The sequence below is a fragment of the Dama dama genome, chromosome 12, assembly GCF_033118175.1.
Source record: "Dama dama isolate Ldn47 chromosome 12, ASM3311817v1, whole genome shotgun sequence".
Classification (NCBI taxonomy): Eukaryota; Metazoa; Chordata; class Mammalia; order Artiodactyla; family Cervidae; genus Dama; species Dama dama.
The window spans coordinates 65,856,678-65,875,710 of record NC_083692.1 but is presented as its reverse complement, the minus strand read 5'-3'; the positions used below and the strand labels follow the sequence as shown (position 1 = coordinate 65,875,710).

Sequence of the window (19,033 nt, the reverse complement as noted above, 5' to 3'; positions counted from 1 at the left end):
ACCTTTAAGCATACAGGTCAATAAATTACTGCCCCCTCCAGAGATGAGCACTATCCTGACAGGAAATCACCCTCTATGAGTACTGTCTCTTCTCGAACTTCACATAAATTGACATGTCCATTTCATCACTGTTAAATAGAACGGAACGAATTGCTCAAAATATCGTTTTTTGAATCTATAAAGGATCTGAAGTCTGCCCTTTTATTCTCAACATTAGTAAATTGCAATTTATCTTTTTTCTTGATCAGTCTTGTTAGGGTTTATAATTTTTATGTTGATTTTCTCGGTTATCCTCTTTAATAATCATTCATTTCCATCTATCATTTGGGATTATAATTTACTGTTCTTTTTCTAGGTTCTTAAAATAGAAGGATAGATAAATGCATTTCAACTTTTACCTTCTCCAGTATATGCATTGACAACTATAAACTTCCCTCTAAGGGCCAGGTAGTTGAATCTCACAAGTTTTGCTAAGTCCTATTTTCATTATTTGTCTTTCCTTTAAAAGCATGTTCTAATTTCCATTGTGATTTCATCTTTCATCTATGAGTAATCTGGCTCCCTGACTCATTACTCTACCAAAGCAGTTTTTTATAAGGTTGTATGAAAGAAAATTTTATAACAAGACAAGAAAAATTGTATATTTGGCTGAATCACATAGCTTGTGGGATCTTAGTTCCCCTGGGCCAGGGGAACCTGTGTCCCCTACACTGGAAGCTCAGAGTCAACCACTGGACTGCCACAGAAGCCCCAAGATAAGAATAAATTGAATGTTAAAAAAATGTTCTCTGCCCTTTAGCTTCCTCTCTCCCCTCTACTGTGCATTGTGTATCTGCATTTTGCATCAGCAAAACCTTCCCCATTGGCAGGAATACCTGCTCAACCACAAAGAGCAGTATTGCAGCATCGATAAGACAATTCCTTAAAATAACATTGCTTCTTGATCTTGTAAGAGTGTCACAATGGCCTATGACAATGGACTGATCTGGATTGTATAAACTGCATAAACTGGATTGTGTAAACACATCATCTAATGATATGGTCCCCAAAGTTTTTGGCACCAGGGACCAGTTTTGTGGAAGACAATTTTTCACAGTCAGGGCAGGGTGGGTGTGGTTTTGGGATGATTCAAGTGCATTACATTTATCATACACTTTATTTCTATTGTAATTACATCAACTCCACCTCAGATCATCAGGCATTAGATCCTGGAGGTTGGGAACCCCAGATCTAATGTATGGCCCTCTGTCTCAAAAAGTTTATGTAACTGACTTCTCACAGGCAGAACAGTTCTCAGAACCCAAATTTGAGGGTTACAGTCCTCAAATTTGGCTCAAATTTCTTTCATAGATTGACTCTTGATTAATTTTTCATTGATATACACTTGGTGTAGTGGGCAGGATACCAGAGACACCCACCAGAAGATACCTGGAAGACACCTCAGATTGGCACTCAGTACCAGCATGGGTATTTTGATCCTCACTAGCTTCTCAGCATCTCTCACCAGGTTCTCACTGGTTCTCATCTCTCACTGGTGCGTTCTCTTGATACATCCAGAGCTTATGTATGTATCATGATGATCCTGAAAGTTTGATCTGGACTAGTTTTTATTCATCTTAAGGGGCACCCATGCATTTCCTAGGCAGGGTCCCAGGGGGATCTGCAGAGAAAGTCCAGGGAAAACATGTGTGGCTGATTTTTGTTAAGTTAGACTTAAACTAAAGAAAAAAAGGGGTATATTGATACATGGTCTGAACAAAATTTTTTGTTAGTGAAATGAGACAGAGTTCTTCAGCTCTGAAGCACAAAGGGATATTTTGCTCCTATCGGCCACAGGCTACCCTCAGATGTGTCAATCCTCACCATGTGCAGTGGTCCTCAAGGGAACCTGCTAGGAACCCACTATGACCATTAAGTAGATACTGCTCCTCTGGGGCACACCACAGAGGCTAATAGCTTAGTGCTCCAACCATGCATGACAGTCTAAAGACTGTCACCGGGAGAAACAGACATGTGACAGAGATGCACTGACCCAAGGGTAACTCCTGGGGAAGCTAGTGCCCATCCAGTCCACCACACTGTCCTCAGAAAATTGTTCAGATGGTATCTCACGCCTGACCCAGACTACCAAATCAATAATGGGAACCTGTGCCTCAAGGGCCCAGCAACTCTTGGATGAGCAGCCACCTAGGAACTTCAGCTGGGTTTATATATAACACCTAAGAAACTGACACTTGCAAGTATGTAACTTAATGGCAAGGTCTCACCAAAAATCATTTGTTCCTGAGATGGCTAAAATGGGGCACTTTTGATTTACCTAAGTTGGTTTATTTGCACACTAAATTAGAAAAAGCAGGCTTACGATCAAACAGCTAGAATGGAGACATTTTAATTGGCACCTGGAAGCCTCAAAGTAAGGGAATGATAAAATGGCTTCATTGCAAGAGACAAATCAGAAATTATTAGAAACAGTGACTAGATTAGAAAAGACCCCATAAGTCATCACTGCTTCTCCTCCTTTCTCTTCTCCTTCTTTGGCTCTTTTGTATCAAAGGATACAAAAGGAAGAACTTGTGGAATCTAAGGGAAAGGACAGACACCCCTAAGGTAATAGTCACCCCCTTTAAGGAGAAACCTACAAGTAGAGGGGAACCTGCTTTTACCTTTACATCCTTGGACTAGGACAGAATTTAAGACCTTAACTAAGGAATTTCCAGATTGTTCACAGGATCCCTTGGGTTTTGCTAAACTTACTTTCATCGAATAGTAAGAATTTACAAGCCTGGATATTCAAACTTACACCAGCTTGTACATTTACCAGTCCTTGAAAGTGCAAGTAAAGCAACGGAATGGCTCCAAGAGATAAACTGGAAGGCACCCATGGAAGATTTTCACAATCATGAGTCTGCAGATCACAGGAAATGTAGAGAACTTGACCACAATCGGTATCAGGTTATTCTGAAAATCTTCCCCACCTGTGGGTTGGGGGTGGGGCTTGACGTGAAAGGCAGTGAGCTGAAGAAAGCATTTTGGTATGGATAAGCTGACAGAACCTGGCTTTTGTCTTAGCTGTGTTCGAAACCTTGGACTACTTGGTTACTGTAGTAACCTTGGGATACTGTAAGAAGAATCAAAAAGCATTGTTATTAAATATGTAATTTCCTTTATCCCTCTTTGCAATGGGTGGTATTATTTTCATTTAAAAATTATGAAAGGAGAGACTTGCCTGGCAGTCCAGTGGTTAACATATTGGGCTTTCACTGCAGGGGGCACAGCTTCCTTCCCTGGATGGGGAACTAAAACTTGCATGCTGCATTGCAGCCAAAAAATAGGGAATAAATAGAAAATAAATAAATTTTAAAAATAAAGACAATGAAAGGGAATTCCCTGGCAGTCCAGTGGTTAGGATTCTGCACTCTCACTGGCAAGGGCACAGGTTCAACCCCTGAACTGTGAACTAAGATTCCACAAGCCATTTGGCACAGCCAAAAAAACCCCAAAAAAAACAAAAAACATAATGAAATAAAGTCTGACAAGATCCAAGAAACTTGTCTAAATTTCCATATCCAGGTAGCAGGATTGCAACACTGTTCCTGGACTCAGGGCACTAAACTACCTGAGATGAATTGTTCAAGAGCATTGACACCCTCCCCCACCCCTAAACACACACACACACACACAGAAGTGGAAAACTGCAAAGGAGGGAAAGGGACAGAAGCTGAATTCTATCTGCTCTCCTCTTTCCCCTCATACTTGATTCTTCCCTTCTGCCTCCCTGACATGGAGTGGTGTTGCAGCAAAAACAGAGGTGAGTGAACAGCCTTTGGCACACACCAGCCAAACAGGCCTACAAGAGTTAAACAATCTCCATTATTCTTTATCTGTTACTACTAGCAAAAACTTGTAGCTGGACTTGTACTTCACAAAGCTAATGACTCTGACTCTGTATAGATTGCCCTCTGGACTTGGCATTCTTTTCCCCCTACACTCTCTTATAGCATTTTGCATTTCAGAAAGAAGGTCATAGGCTGATAACCTCAGGGAAACAAGACTGGTTTCTAAGTTGTCTGATGCCAGCTGTGGCCATTTTGAAACTCTGCAAGAGAAAAAAAAAAAGCAAGACCTCCAAGAGGATATAAAACCTCTCCCTATTCCCAAGAAAGGGGAGCACAGTTCTTGAGGCACTAGTCTGCTGTGTTTCCCTTTTGCCTGGCAAAAATAATAAAGCCACTCTTTTCTGTTTCCTCCAAACTTTGTCTCCATATATCTATTTGGCATTGGTGGACAGGGAGCCAAGATTAGAACCCTGTGATGGGTACAAATCCTTTCTGTGTCCCTGTTTTTTGTTTGTTGTAAAGAGACTTCAGCCTCCTAGACCTTCCCTGAGTGCCAAAGTGCAGGTTTAAACAGTTGCTAAACAGAAAAATGAGGGACGGCAGAAACAAAGGCGCAATCAAGAAATTATAGTACAATAACAAAGCAGGGGACTGGTTCCTCCTCAAGGAATATACCTAACAATATCTTTGAGTTCTTCTGCTGGAACTAAGGCCACCCCTGTGGAGAATAGTAAGTTTAGGTTGAGCACCAGATTTCTGGAATAACCCTGTTACCTCACCACCAACCATTGAGAAGAAAGTCTGCACATAGTGGAAGATTAGGAAGACTCTGATCCCCACCTCCTTACATACCGCCCCAAATGGTTAACTGCAGTTAGCTTCCCCACTCTCTCCCTTTAAAAACGTTCAGTTAGTGAAGAATCTTCACAGAGTTGGTTCTTGGACAAGAGTCTGCCTTCAACCCAGGTTGCCCTCTAAATAAAACAATCCTTTCTTTTCAACCAACACAAGTCTTTCCAGTGGGGAGCAGCCCAACCTGAGTTGAGTCCACCCCTACCCCACCCCTGTTAAAAATAAGCCCTGACTTCTGTTCTTAGGTATATTAATTTGGAAGACAGCAACTCCTTAACAACCCCTTTCCCATAAAATTCTGTCAAAGTAAAATTCTGCTACATAATAAAGCAAATTTTCCTGAGTTATAACCAGCATGCACCCTAGAGCAAGTGTTCTTCTCCTAGATATGCTCTGACAATGTATTGGCAAGCATGGGGCATTCGGTGTTTTTCTGTTTGCAGTTTTGTTGTGGTTGTTAAGGCAGAAAGTGAAGAAGAACTAAAGATCCTCTTGATGAAAGTGAAAGAGGGGAGTGAAAAAGTTGGCTTAAAGCTCAACATTCAGAAAACTAAGATCATGGCATCCGGTCCTATCATTTGATGGCAAATAGATGGGGAAACAGTGGAAACAGTGGCTGACTTAATTTTTCTGGGCTCCAAAATCACTGCAGATGGTGACTGCAGCCATGAAATTAAAAGACGTTTACTCTTTGGAAGGAAAGTTATGACCAACCTAGACAGCATATTAAAAAGCAGAGACATATCTATAGTGAAACAGATCACCAGCCCAGGTGGGATGCATGAGACAAGTGCTCGGGCCTGGTGCACTGGGAAGACCCAGAGGGATGGGATGGAGAGAGAGGTGGGAGGGGGGATCGGGATGGGGAATACATGTAACTCCATGGCTGATTCATGTCAATGTATGACAAAACCCACTGAAATGTTGTGAAGTAATCAACTTCCAACTAATAGAAATATATGAAAAAAAAAAGCAGAGACATTACTTTGTCAACAAAGGTCTGTCTAGTCAAGGCTATGGTTTTTCCAGTGGTCATGTGAGCGTTGGACTACAAAGAAAGCTGAGCACAGAAGAATTGATGCTTTTGAACTGTGGTGTTGGAGAAGACTCTTGAGAGTCCCTTGGCCTGCAAGGAGATCCAATCAGTCCATCCTAAAGGAGATCAGTCCTGGGTGTTCATCGGAAGGACTGATGCTGAGGCTGAAGCTCCAATACTTTGGCCACCTGATGCGGAGAGCTGACTCATTTGAAAAGGCCCTGATGCTGGGAAAGATTGAGGGCAGGAGGAGAAGGGGACGACAGAGGATGAGATGGTTGGATGGCATCACCAACTCAATGGACATGGGTTTGGGTGGACTCCGGGAACTAGTGATGGACAGGGAGGCCTGGCGTGCTGCGGTTCATGGGGTCGCAAAGAGTCGGACGCGACTGAGGGACTGAACTGAACTGAACTGTGGTTTTAAACTGTTTTGGCCCTGCCAGCGGCGAAAGTGAAAAAGTGTTAGTCGATCAGTCTTCTCCGACTCTTTGCGACGCTATGAACTGTAGCCCTCCAGGCTCTTCTGCCCGTGGAATTCTCCAGGCAAGTATACTGGAGTGGGTTGCCATTCCCTTCTCCAGGGATCAAACCCGGATCTCTGGCGGGCGAGATCCTATTTCTCCCACCAGGAATCGAACCTTCCTCGGTGAGTGGAAGCCTTGAGGGACGTTCAGCGAATTTCCTGATTATGGTTTTAACAGTTGCTTTCCGGCAGATGTCTGCAGTTAGGTACTGCTATTTTTAACGCACCGGGGATACTACATCCTCTACTCAAAAAGACTCTTTCTGCTCTTCCACTTTTAAAAAAAAAAAACCAAAAACACGCAACCCGGACAAGTCGCTGGCAGATTCAGCTTCTCCACCAAGCACACCCACCTCGCCGGGTTTGTGCGTGATTGGCTGGTGCCTGAAAGCCTGTCCTTTGGCGGGCAGCTGAGGATGATTGGCTGCTGGAGACCCACCCCCTCACCGATTGGGTGGCGGCAGCGAAGCCGGGGATTGGTGGAGCTCGCAGGGCTGGCTCTCAGCTGCTTGTGCTCCCGCTCCAGGGGCAAGGCAGAGATGGCGACTGCAGCTTGGTTACTGGGTCGGCGCGTGGCGAGCTGGAGGACGCGACTGCCGCTGCATTCGCTTGCTGGCCGGATTACCCAGCGGGCCAACTCGCTGTTGCCCGTGGACGATGCAATCAATGGGCTAAACGAGGAGCAGAAGCAGGTAGGGAGGCTCACCCTCCTTCTGCCCCTTGTCCGTGGTCGGTGGTCACCCGGACGCTCTTCTGCCTGGCACTCACCCAGTAGCGATGACTGATCTGGGGACTCTGAGCGCGCCAGGGCGGGGGCGGCTACGGGCCCGAGCCTCCGGTCTGTGGAGGCATCAAGGCCTGATTGCGGAAGTTAGGCGAGGAGTCGAGGACAGGAACGCTCCTGGGAGACAGGAGTGGGGGGAGCATGAGGGGATGTTTTGGTGAATCTGCAGAGGATTACCCTCGTTTGCCAATAGGGCCCTCAATCTCTTTGAAGGCCTCTTACACCTCAAAACTGCCTAAGGCTGTGGTTCTCAAACCTGGTTACTCATCACCATTAAATCTTTTTCAAATACACATCTTGGGGTTGGGGGTGGAGTTGAAATGCACAGGGGAGGCTGGCTATAATTCTTCAACCTATGGGGTCAAGCACAAAGCTGAAAAAAAACTTGAAAGAGGTTGTTACAAATGAAGCAGAACCAGAGTTATTCCTGGTGAAAGGAGACTGTTCACTTGGACACTGGCTTGAACTCCCGAGAAATGCGATTCTCCTGTGGTCCTCAGCAAGTGCCTGAGCTTGCCGAGAACTCCAAAAATCCAGTTGCGTTAGGCAGCAGACCGAGCTTCGAATTATCTCAGGCAGGAAGTGCTCAATCCCAGTTCGCAAGATTTCCTGCCAGAAGGAGTCTCCTGCCAGAGGAGTTCCTAATCTCTTGTTGTTGTTATCCCTGTCCTTCAATATCTCCTGGAGTTTGCTGAAACTCATGTCCATTGAATTGGTGATGCCATTCAACCATCTCATCCTCTGTCATCCCCTTCTCCTCTCGCCTTCAATCTTTCCCAGCATCAGGGTCTTTTCCAATGAGTCAGTTCCTTGCATCAGTTGGCCAAAGTATTGGAGCTTCAGCTTCAGCATCAGTCCTTCCAATGAACATTTGCTATCTAGGTTTGTCATAGCTTTCCTTCCAAGGAACAAGCTCTTATCTCTTTTTGAATTATCTCTTTTAGCCAAAGGTTAATGGGCAAAAAAAAAACCTGACACACGCCAAGAACTGAAGGGAGCATGTCTGGAGATGAGAAGGGTACTGGGGAAGGCTGGAAGAGCTGCAGGGCTTACCTCACAGGGCCTTCGGGTCCTGGGTAAGGAGTTTGTCTTTTTTTTTTTTTTTTTAACAATTAAAAATTGAAGTATAGTTAATTTATGATGTTATGCTAGTTTCAGGTGTATAGCAAAGTGATTCAGTTATACATATACATGTATAAGAAGTTGTCTTTTAAAGACAATGGGAGCCCATGGAATGATCTACGTAGGGGAGTGACATTTAAAAAATAATCTTTAAAAAGAGAGGTGAGGATCACCTCTAAGGAAGCATAAACTAGTGGGGCCTCTCAGTTTGATGCTGTTTGGTAAGGCTATTTGTGTCCTGTTTCTCTGAAGCTGTCCTCAGTAGTGGAGACACTGTCCTCAGCGGCAATTATGTATTGTTTCAGCAACATCCATCCACCTCTCTCCCTCTAGCTTCGTCAGACCATGGCTAAGTTCCTTCAGGAGCATCTAGCCCCCCAAGCCCAGGAGATCGACCAAAGTAATGAGTTCAAGAACCTGCGAGTAAGTCGTGAGGCCCAGACTGAGAGGGATGGGGGTGGGGGCAGTCTGGGAGCTGGACTGGACTGGGCCGGGAATTGCACTGTTGCCTGGCAAGACTCACAGAGTCTTCTGGTGGATAAAAGCCCCCTAAGAATGCAGCCCTTTTCTGGGAAGCCCTTGCGTCTCATTGTTCCAGAGGTGCCTGGCACCTGTGACTGGCTGCCTTCTCACAACCCACTGTGCGTCTCGGTTCTGTTGGCAGGAGTTTTGGAAGCAGCTGGGGAACCTGGGAGTTTTGGGCATCACAGCCCCTGGTGAGTGTGGTTTCTTTCCCTATAGAGCTTTTTTTTGCATGTCCTTTAACACATTTCCCAAAGAAGAAGGAAAGGAGAGGAAAGTTCTTACTCAAAATAACCCAGAGTCTCCTCCTCTTGGACCTGAGAAACTACCCAGAGAAGAACAAACTTCTGTTTCTTTAGGCAGTGATGTTAAGAAGATAAAGATCAGTGTGGTTCACCCAGACTCTTGAACTCTGCACACTTAAGAAGTTTCCCCAGATGACCTGGGGAGCTTAGAAAACTCCAGATCAAGCAGTGATCTTAATACCTCAGGCTTACTGCCTCCCCTAGTCCCTAAGTTCTGCCCTACCAGTAGTGTGAAGGCAGAACCACTCAGGGCAGTGTGTCCCTGTAGGGGATGCCTGTGTGTCCTCTGCCCAAGAGCTCATTTGGAAGCAGACTGGGGGGTGGTTGGGGAGAGGGACACCCATCTGAGCCTCCATGTGAGGTGGCCAGATGGTGTATTTAAGAGACTATCCCTCGGCCTATCCAGAGTCCCCTATAGGCCTTACTACTTGTTTTCAGGAGATGAGGGCAAGGAGCTGGTGGGCTTTGTTTCAGATGTTAGCCTCTGATGCAAAGGCTGGCCTGGCTTACAGTGCCCAGTAAAGAGATGAGCCTGCAGCTTCGCCAGCCAAAACCTGGATGGCCCACCCTGCTCTGGCCTGTGTTCACTGGGCATTAGAGTAAAGGTGGACCACAATATTCTCCTTACACCCTCCCCTCACGACTTGGAGACAATTCTTGGGATTTTAAGCTGATTGTAGAAATTTTACATCATGAGTAATGATGTAACCACTTAAAAATTAATTTAGACTTACGCACTTCTTAAGCTCTCTGAGTAGTGAATGCTCAGGTCTTCTTCTCCTCATTAAGAGGTCTGTCTGAGATAGGGAATTCCCCAGTGATCCACTGGTTAGGACTCCGCGCTTTTACTGCCAAGGGCCCAGGTTCAATCCCTGGTTGGGGAATTAAGATCCCAACAACTGCATGGTGTGGCCAAATAAATAAATAAAATAATTTTTAAAAACAGCTCCGTTTGGGATAAAGCAGGAGTTGCAATGACTGTTTTCTGAACCACACCTTAGTTGACCAGAGGCAGCAGAAAAAACTAAAACTAGTCCTGTGAGCTTGCAAGCAGGGTTCAAAGCCATCAGCCTATTGACTTCGCTAAAGGGAACTTGGAATAGGTGCTGTCACAGTATTCCTCTACAGCGTGTAAGACAGTATCTTCATTTAACCTGGTCTGCCTTTTCCACTCCCCTGCACCCCCCACTTCCCACCCCCAGTTCAGTATGGTGGTTCTGGCCTGGGCTTCCTGGAACACGTGCTGGTGATGGAGGAGATATCCCGAGTGTCTGGAGCAGTGGGGCTCAGTTATGGAGCCCACTCCAACCTCTGTATCAACCAAATTGTGCGGAATGGAAACGAGACCCAGAAGGAGAAGTACCTCCCCAAGGTGAGGAAATGGGGGTGGAGGAACACACCAGCATGAAGCTCCTCTCCCACTGGGGAGGGATGGTCAGACTTGCTTTCTGTAGCGGGCTGCCCTGAATCTGCTAGGCCTTGGAAGGGGTCAGAGATTTGCTTTAAAATGCTTCAGTCAAAAAAAATAAATTAAACAGGACCAGAACACCCAAGTCGTCACTGAACAATGTTTACTTGAGCACTTCAAGAAACAGAAGCCTCAGACTAGCTTCCCTTGCAAAGGGAATGATGGGAAAAGGAGAGAGAGCTTCAGCCTTGTGGATACAGGGCTTCTCTTTTAGGAATTTTCCTGTACCCGGATCTGAGAGGAATTGGAGGGGTGTCACATGACCAGGCAAGACGTGGTCCCAGTGAGCCCCTACTGGGTACTTCAGGTCATAATGAGACCCTTTGGGGTTTTTCTTGCAGCTGATAAGTGGTGAATACATCGGAGCCCTGGCCATGAGTGAGCCCAATGCTGGCTCTGATGTTGTCTCCATGAAGCTGAAAGCAGATAAGAAAGGTGAGGCTGCTCTTGATTTGGGAGCTGAAATGGGCAGAGGGACAGACCAGTGGGTTGACTGGAGGTGCCTCTGCTGGGTTTCCAGAAGCGTTTGACAGCTGGACAGTTTTTTTGTGAATAGAAGTGGTGGTGGACTGACTGGCTAAGACAGGCCCACACCGCTTGTGCAAGTAGCCAACTTCCTCTCCTTCAGTTCAGTTCAGTTGCTCAGTCATGTCTGACTCTTTGCGACCCTATGGACTGCTGCACGCCATGCTTCCCTGTTCATCACCAACGCCTAGAGCTTGCTTAAATTCATGTCCATCGAGTTGGTGATGCCATCCAACCATCTCATCCTCTGTTATCCTCGTCTCCTCCTGCCTTCACTCTTTCCCAGCATCAGGGTCTTTGCCAATGAGTCAGTTCTTTGCATCAGGTGGCCGAAGTATTGGAGTTTCAGCTTCAGCATCAGTCCTTCCAATGAATACTCAGGACTAATTTCCTTTAGGATTGACTGGTTTGATCTCCTTGCTGTCCAAGGGACTCTCAAGAGTCTTCTCCAACACCACAGTTCAAAAGCATCAACTCTTTGGTGGTCAACTGTCTTTACAGTCCAATTCTCACATCCATACATGACTGCTGGAAAAACCATAGCTTTGACTAGACGGACCTTTGTTGGCAAAGTAATGTCTCTGCTTTTTAATATGCTAAGTTGATCATAGCTTTTCTTCCAAGGAGCAAGCGTCCCTTAATTTCATGGCTGCAGTCACCATTTGCAGTGATTTTGGAACCCAAAAAAATCAAGTCTCTCACTGTTTCCATTTGTTTCCCCACCTATTTGCCATGAAGTGATGGGACCCGATGTCATGATCTTAGTTTTTTGAATGCTGAGTTTTAAGCTAATTTTTTCACTCTCTTCTTTCACTTTCATCAAGAGGCTCTTCAGTTCTTTGCTTTCTGCTATAAGGATGGTGTCTTTGCATATCTGTGGTTATTGATATTTCTCCCGGCAATCTCCTTAGGAGATCACTATGTCCTGAATGGCAACAAGTTCTGGATCACCAATGGTCCTGATGCAGATGTCCTTGTTGTCTACGCCAAGACTGATGTGACTGTTGTGCCAGCTTCTCGGGGTATCACAGCCTTCGTTGTGGAGAAGGTGAATGTGGGGGAGTTATGGTGGGAGGTTGAGAATGGCACCAGAGATGACCTCCTTCAAGTGATCGCACAGACCATCAGTGTGGTGCGCTCTGCCAAGCCTCCCTCCTGGGACGGGAATGGGGCAAGAGAGGAGACTGAGGGGAGGGTAGCCAAAAACTGGAGTCCGGGGAGGAGGGGTCAAATCCGAGGACAGTGGAACTATCCACAAAGCCAGGCTGTCTGGACGTCCTGAAAGATGAGGGCCATCGGGGTGTCAGGGTGGACCTGGAGCGAGCCGCCCGCGGGGTGAGTTTGGAGGATGCTGGTGGGGACCAGAGACTGCACCTTCCAAGTCTTGTCAGTAGAGGCACCGGGGAGACGGCAGGAGTTAGAGTGAAAAGTTGGCAGTTTCAGTTGGCTTTTAGGAATGGGAGAGAACTGAACCTTTTTTTGTTTTTGGTAAAGAGAAAAACAAAATAGGAGAGAGAGAAAGTGAGTTGTGTGAGAGTGAGTAAGCAAAGCACAATGGTGAACTGAGGGAGAGGAAGCAGGGTGGGGTGGGGGGCCAGTGTTAGTGGAGGAACCAGCTGCCTAATGGTTCCTAAGGAGGAGGCCAGGGCCCCGGGGAGGGTGGACAGGGGAGTGGACAGTTTCAAGAATGAGTGTTGTAAAGGTTTCCAGTATCGTGCATGGGGAGAGGGTGGAGATTGTCCAACAGGGACTGGAGAACAAGAAAAGTGAGTAGCCCAAAGGACACAGCCGAGACGAGAACTCTCCTGGCTGGGCCGAGGTGCTCATGTCTCCTAGAGGAAAGTGATGTGCCCTCCTGGAGGGCAGATGCAGATGCCCCTGCTGGGCACCTGCCTGGCCGTTCTGCATCTGATGCGTGCAAAGCACACTGGATCGAGTTGATCGCAGTGGGACTCCATGAGGTGCAAGTGGCAGAGGGACAAGGGGGCAAAGGAACTGAGTGGGCCGGGGCAGTGTCTTAGAAGTGACTTCCCCAGAGGAAAGGAACCACAACCAGAAAGAGTCAGAAGGGCCCTGGGGATCAGGTAGTTAACTGGGAGAAAAACTGCTCCTGTGAGAACTGGGGGAAATGCAGCCAACAGCAGGGAGGCTGGGGTAAGGTGTTAGGGCTGGCTTCTCCAGGAATGGGGCAGTCACATACAGAGTAGGGGCCTGGTGAGTAGAACGCTGGTGTGTCAGGCAAGGATGGGGACTGGATGGAAAGATGGACACTTCCCAGGGGTCTTCCTTTTCCTTGGCCTCCTGGTTGCGGGGGGCGGGGTGCTCTGTAATTAGGACCTCCTTTTATTCCCATAAAGGGGATGCCGGGCTTCAGCACCTCCAAGAAGCTGGACAAGCTAGGGATGAGGGGCTCCAACACCTGTGAGCTGGTCTTCGAAGACTGCAAGGTTCCTGGTGAGTCTGTGAAAATGAGGGAGTCCCTGTCCTGACCCCGTCACATGCTGAGAAAGCCTGACTCTTAGTCAGAGAGCCTCACCAGTGTTAGCTCACCACCCGCATGTGGCCAGACAGTAGGCCTGCCACTGTGCCCTGGCCCACAAGCCCAGAGGTGTGGGTCTCAGGCTGGACAGTTGTCCTTCCCAGCCAGAGCCCCTGCAGCTGCATGCCCGACTGTGGCTGCAGGGATGGGTGGTTTCCTGTGTGGACACACACCGTGCCTGGGGCTGGCATTGCAGTCTCTGGGGTAGAAAGGTAAGCCCTGCCCTCCCCCACTCGCATCCTTCGGACTGCCTCATACGTACACTTGCCTGTGGAGCCAGTGTGAGGTAATCATTAACGACGCTGAAAAGCCGTCTGAATAGATGGGTGGAACTAGACTCAGTGAAGGAAAGACAGTTCAGTCTATGAGTATTTCTGCTCTGAAGTGAAAATGTGCCATGCTGTGGGAGAGCCAGCAGCCCCGTGATACTCTGAGGAGACGGACGGCACAGACTTGATCAGTTAGGCTGGCTTTGTGCCTCAGCCAGAAACCATCCCTTCCCTGCTGCGATCCACCATCTGAGAGAAGGCACTTTGGTTATAAAGTGCATCTAGGGAGGGGTGATCAGTGCAGACTCTCCTCTGTCAGCAAGAAAAAACTCCACTAACGTTAAAGATGGGTCAGGGGTGTCAACCCTTTGCACTCAGCTTCCTGCCCACAGCTCCCCCCAGGCCACCCATGGTCCTCGCTTCCAGAGTGGAGATGTGCTCAGCAGTTTCCATCACCAGCTCCAAATTGCCCATCTCCTGGACAGCTTCATCCATGGACCTCACTGGGGAGGGAGGAGGGTTGTATTGACCAGAACCATCTCAACATAACCTGGGGCAAATTTTTCTACTGGCTTGTGAGAGAGCCCTATTACTAAACCCAGCAGCTTTTCTAAAAATGAAGAGGCTGTGGACTGCTCACTCCCCTCTGACCGGTACTTTTCCCCGTAGCTGCCAACGTCCTGGGCCACCTAGGTAAGGGCGTCTACGTGCTGATGAGTGGGCTGGACCTGGAGCGGCTGGTGCTGGCCGGTGGGCCCCTTGGGTGAGTGCAAGGGATGGGGGGGGGGTTGTCACAGTTCTTTGGCAGGTGGCCCCACTGCTGCTTCCCCTTGGGGGCCCACGGGAGCCACCTCCCGGCTGCTGCACATCCTCTCCTGGAGGCAAAAAAGTTACCTTTCCTGTCACTTGTGCTTTCTTTGCACTGAAGGCAACTATCATTAGGTGACAGACAAAAAACCTGAGGAGCCAGCCTGACTAGTTGCTCAGAACTTGAAGCAGGATGCCTGGGTTACGTCTCTGCAGGGTCCCACCACTCCACCTGCTCTCAGGGGAAGGGACACAAGTGCTGGGCAGTCAGTGTGGTGACTGGGCAGGGGTGACAAGCGTCCTCAGGCTCCTGACTCCTGCCTCAGATGCCAGCTCCTTGTCTCACCTGGCTGCCCCCCCACCTCAGGCATTTCCACACTAGCATGCCCCCACACACACACACACAACCGGCAGTGGGATGACAGCGAAGCCCCTCCTCAGAGTTTCTCTCCTTCTTGCAGGATCATGCAGGCTGTCCTCGACCACACTATTCCCTACCTGCACATGAGGGAGGCCTTTGGCCAGAAGATCGGCCACTTCCAGGTGAGTGGGATGGTTTTGTGAAGATGTATTCATTCTCTGGTTTCAAGTTTTAACAAATGAGCAAATGGGGCATGTGCTGTGGGCATTTACTCTTCTTCATCCAAAAATGAGCTTGAGGGAATTCCCTGAGTCCTCTGCACTGTACTGCAGGGGACCTAGGTTCAATCCCTGATCAGGGAACTGAGATCTGGCAAAGCTCGGCAAGATCCGCCAAGCCTTGAGGTGTGGCAAAAAAAAAAATGAGTTTGAATACTTGCAGCGCTGGTTTCCTCAGCCTGCCTTGGAAGCTGTCAGGCAATCCATCTCCTGTCACCTCCCTGCTTGTTTGAGGTGAATAACCTAGGAGGGTTGGAGGGTGAAGCCCAGTTGGTTGTGGGGAGGGAGTAACATTTCAAGGCACGCTTTCTGGTCTGTAGGCAGACAACCAGGTCTGCGATTCAGCGGCAGCTCTCTGGCCTGAACTCCAGGCCTGCTGCCGTGTCTGCCCTCCTAGGCAAGTCCCATCACCTCTCTGAGCCCAAGAGCCCCCAGTCCTGGCTGTCAGGTTGCTACTGCGGGCAAGGGAACAATTCTGAGAGGAGTGTGTCTCCAGCACACTGACCTGTGACCTTTTGTGCACAGTTGATGCAGGGGAAGATGGCAGATATGTACACCCGCCTCATGGCTTGTCGTCAGTACGTCTACAATGTTGCCAAGGCCTGTGATGAGGGCCACTGCACTGCCAAGGTGAGGGCCGGCCCCAGGGGATGGCACACACCAGGGCAGGGGCGGAGTTGGGTCCCCTCCACGCGGTCCTGGCTGACCCTGCTACCCCGGAGCCTCCGCCCACAGGACTGTGCGGGGGTGATTCTTTACTCGGCTGAGTGTGCCACACAGGTAGCCCTGGACGGCATCCAGTGTTTGGGTGAGTGCCCCCTGCTCCCCCCTGCCAGAGCCTGTGGCCACCTCCAGGCAGAGGCTCCCCTCCACTCCTCACCCTGTGCTGCAGCTGAACTGTACTTTTAGTACAGTTACGGGGAGGACATGGAAAAGCAAATGGGAAACCACCAGAGGCCACAAATTGCTACTGTCTTCAGCAGTGCCCTCCTCTCATCTCCCCAGCCTGGTCCTGTCACTGGGAAATGGGGGAAAGGAGACACTTCAGAGGTGGAACAGCCTCAGTTCACTGCCGCACAGTGGTTAAGAGTGCAGGCTTGGGCCAGATGGCTGGATTCAAATCCTGGCTCTACCACTGACTGGCTTTGTGACTTGTGCAAGTTACTTCCCCTCTTTGGGCCTGGCACCCAATAAGTACTATGCAGTAGTTTCCTGCCCACCCCCCCTTCTCCCTGTCTGCCAGTGGTTCCCCTGCCTCTGCCTGGCATCCTCAGCACTCTGAGTGGCCTTCCAGCCACCCCCACCCCCACCCCCATCCACCCTCCCTCTCACCACCTTTTGCTGCTCCTCTTCAATCAGTCTCTCCTCCTGGCCCATTTCTAGATGCTTGATCTTGTTTGCATCCCTTGCTTTGCCCACTGCCTATCACTTTTCCCATTGTCCTTCTTCTCTGCCCCATCCATGGTTGCAGGTGGCAATGGCTACATCAACGACTTTCCCATGGGCCGCTTTCTGAGAGATGCCAAGCTGTATGAGATCGGGGCTGGGACCAGCGAAGTGAGGCGTCTTGTCATCGGCAGAGCTTTCAATGCAGACTTCCACTAACCCCGAGACCTTTCACCCTGCTTCCCAGCACCTTGAGGCCTTTCTCTGGAAGGACAGCTGCCACAGCTCTCCTCCCAGCAGGCCCCACCCACCGGCCCAGGAGAAGTGTGCAGTGACTTAACATGGACACCTCAAGAAACAGGCTGGCTTCTCCGGGGCTTTAGTGACTGTGCCCTTGCTCTCTGACTTCCGAGCCTGGTGTTCCCCCTCCCAGGAGGAGCACCTTTTCCTCGGATGAGCCTGTGCCAGGGAACCCTCTGCTCAAGTACACCAGAAGTATTACCAAGTTCATTAATTTGAACTTGGTAGTCTCTTTTCTTTATGGGGAAAAATACCCACAAAACCTAGCCTTTGTTTCTGCCAGTTTCTATGGGGCATTAGCTTTCAGCAGTGTGTGAGTGGGCACTCCCACTGCAGCCTCCTCGGTCCCTCATTTTTTAGAGCTAGAATTCCACCACTCTGGGGCAGAGCTCTAGGAACAGGCATTGCAGAACACCTGTGCCACCCAGAGTCCACACTGGGCAGAGGTCCGCATGCTTGTGAAGGCCGGGCTCGATGCCTCCAGCACTACCCTGCCAGTGCCACTGTCCATTCCTGGCCATGTGACAGCCCCCAGCTGACTGGGCAGCAGGCCTGGGTTGGCTGGCTCGACTCCAGCCGAGGCTGCCTGCGCACATTTCTCTGGACACCCTATGGCTAATTTTGTTACCAGTCCACAGTGGCTGCTGCCATTTTGTATTAAACATATCATGAAACAAACCCATCTGCTTCTAAACTGGTGTGCTGGGGGAGAAGCAGTCTACTTTTCCCTGCCTTCTGTCTGGCTCCAGCCCTATGTCCTTGGAGTGCGGCTGATCCAGGCCCTGTTTCCAGCCTGCTCACTGCTGATGGGAAAAGCAGGGGTGGAGTCAACCCACAGGAGAGAGGAGTGCTCAGTCCCCCTTTTCCAGATCTTGCAGTGATTTTTAAAGAAAGGAGGGAGCCCAGAGTGGAAAGAGTCTTGGAGCCAGAGGAAACTTATAAATTGCTGGAAACCATCCCCATGTTTTTTTTTTTTTTTTAAAGATTAAGACAATTTGGTTTTCCCCAAATCAGAACTGGAGCTAGAATCCAGATCAGCAGAAATAGGGGTTCTGAGAATGCCAGCCTGGAGCCCCAGTGCATGGCCGCTTGGATGGAGCACAGTCAGGGTGTGACAGTTTTGGGTTGTCCCACCCCATCTAAGGTCCCTAAAAGAGACCTGGTTTTCTTGGTCCGCAGCTCAGGAGCGCCTGTTCTGACTTTCGGTCCTGGCCTGTAGCCAAGAGCTGTTCCCAGCCTGATGCTCATGACAGGTGCTGTCAGCTCCTTGCCAACCCAGCCCAGTCCTGCGCGGAGGGGCTTGTGGTCCTGTCCCTTCACTTTCCCATCCTGCTGCCTACTGTGTTGGAGATGAATGTGGCTAAAATGGTGGTCTTGCTGGGCTTAAAATGTAACTGGGGACTTCCCTGGCAATCCAACGGTTAAGACTCTGCTCTTGCAATGCAGTGGGTGCAGGTTTGATCCCTGGTTGGGGAATTAAGATCCCACATGGTGCATGGTACAGGCAAAAAATAAATAATAATAAATTTGTAAAAATAATAAAGTGTAGCTGGAAGCCCAAAGACATCAGAATGGGGTATTTCAGCCTGTCAGTGAGGATAATGTAGCTCTGCCTCCAGCGTGGGGAGAGCAATGATTTTCCAGATGCTATATGTGAAATAAAAATATTTTAAAGCCAAAAAAGTGAAGTCTGAGTCGTGAACAATGGGAAAGCAGGGGCCATGTGGTTCTTGGATTGTGGGGTTGATTACATGCATTGTGCAACTCTGCAGTGCCAGCTGCCAGCACCACTCCTTCCTGGGGCCGCCTCCTTCCACTCCAGTTTTAGGCAGGTCACTATCAGCCCAATTCCCCTGCTGATGACCCCTACTTGCCTGTCTGTCCTGACGGCAACAGAAGCTAAGGGAATGGTTTTCCAAGTGTGGTCTGGGCACACCCTTTATCAGAACTTGGCAACCTGTAAAAAAAAAAAAAAAACGGATTCCTATATGGGCCCCAGACCTAATCACACCTCCAGGGATAATGAGGAGGTACAGGCAACCTTTTAGAACAGCTGAGCTGGGGCCTAGAGGACACGCCTCCGGAGGCCTGGATAACAAACTCATATAACCTGGTAT

General features: G+C 48.9%; 1 protein-coding gene across 2 annotated transcripts; it reads left to right on the top strand.

Annotated features, from left to right (window-relative positions):
- The first annotated feature begins 6,744 nt into the window (after positions 1 to 6,744).
- IVD (isovaleryl-CoA dehydrogenase) lies at positions 6,745 to 18,599 on the top strand. Of its 2 annotated transcripts, XM_061157582.1 has the most exons (12): positions 6,745 to 6,942; positions 8,490 to 8,579; positions 8,821 to 8,872; positions 10,186 to 10,355; positions 10,793 to 10,886; positions 11,888 to 12,024; positions 13,334 to 13,430; positions 14,454 to 14,547; positions 15,053 to 15,134; positions 15,756 to 15,860; positions 15,966 to 16,038; positions 16,702 to 18,599. In XM_061157582.1, the coding sequence occupies exons 1-12, from the start codon at positions 6,790 to 6,792 to the stop codon at positions 16,833 to 16,835; spliced, it is 1,281 nt and encodes a 426-aa protein (XP_061013565.1). In that variant the 5' UTR covers positions 6,745 to 6,789; the 3' UTR covers positions 16,836 to 18,599. The 2 variants fall into 2 exon arrangements, with proteins under 2 accessions (XP_061013565.1, XP_061013566.1); XM_061157583.1 differs by lacking the exon at positions 15,966 to 16,038.
- The last annotated feature ends 434 nt before the right edge of the window (positions 18,600 to 19,033 follow it).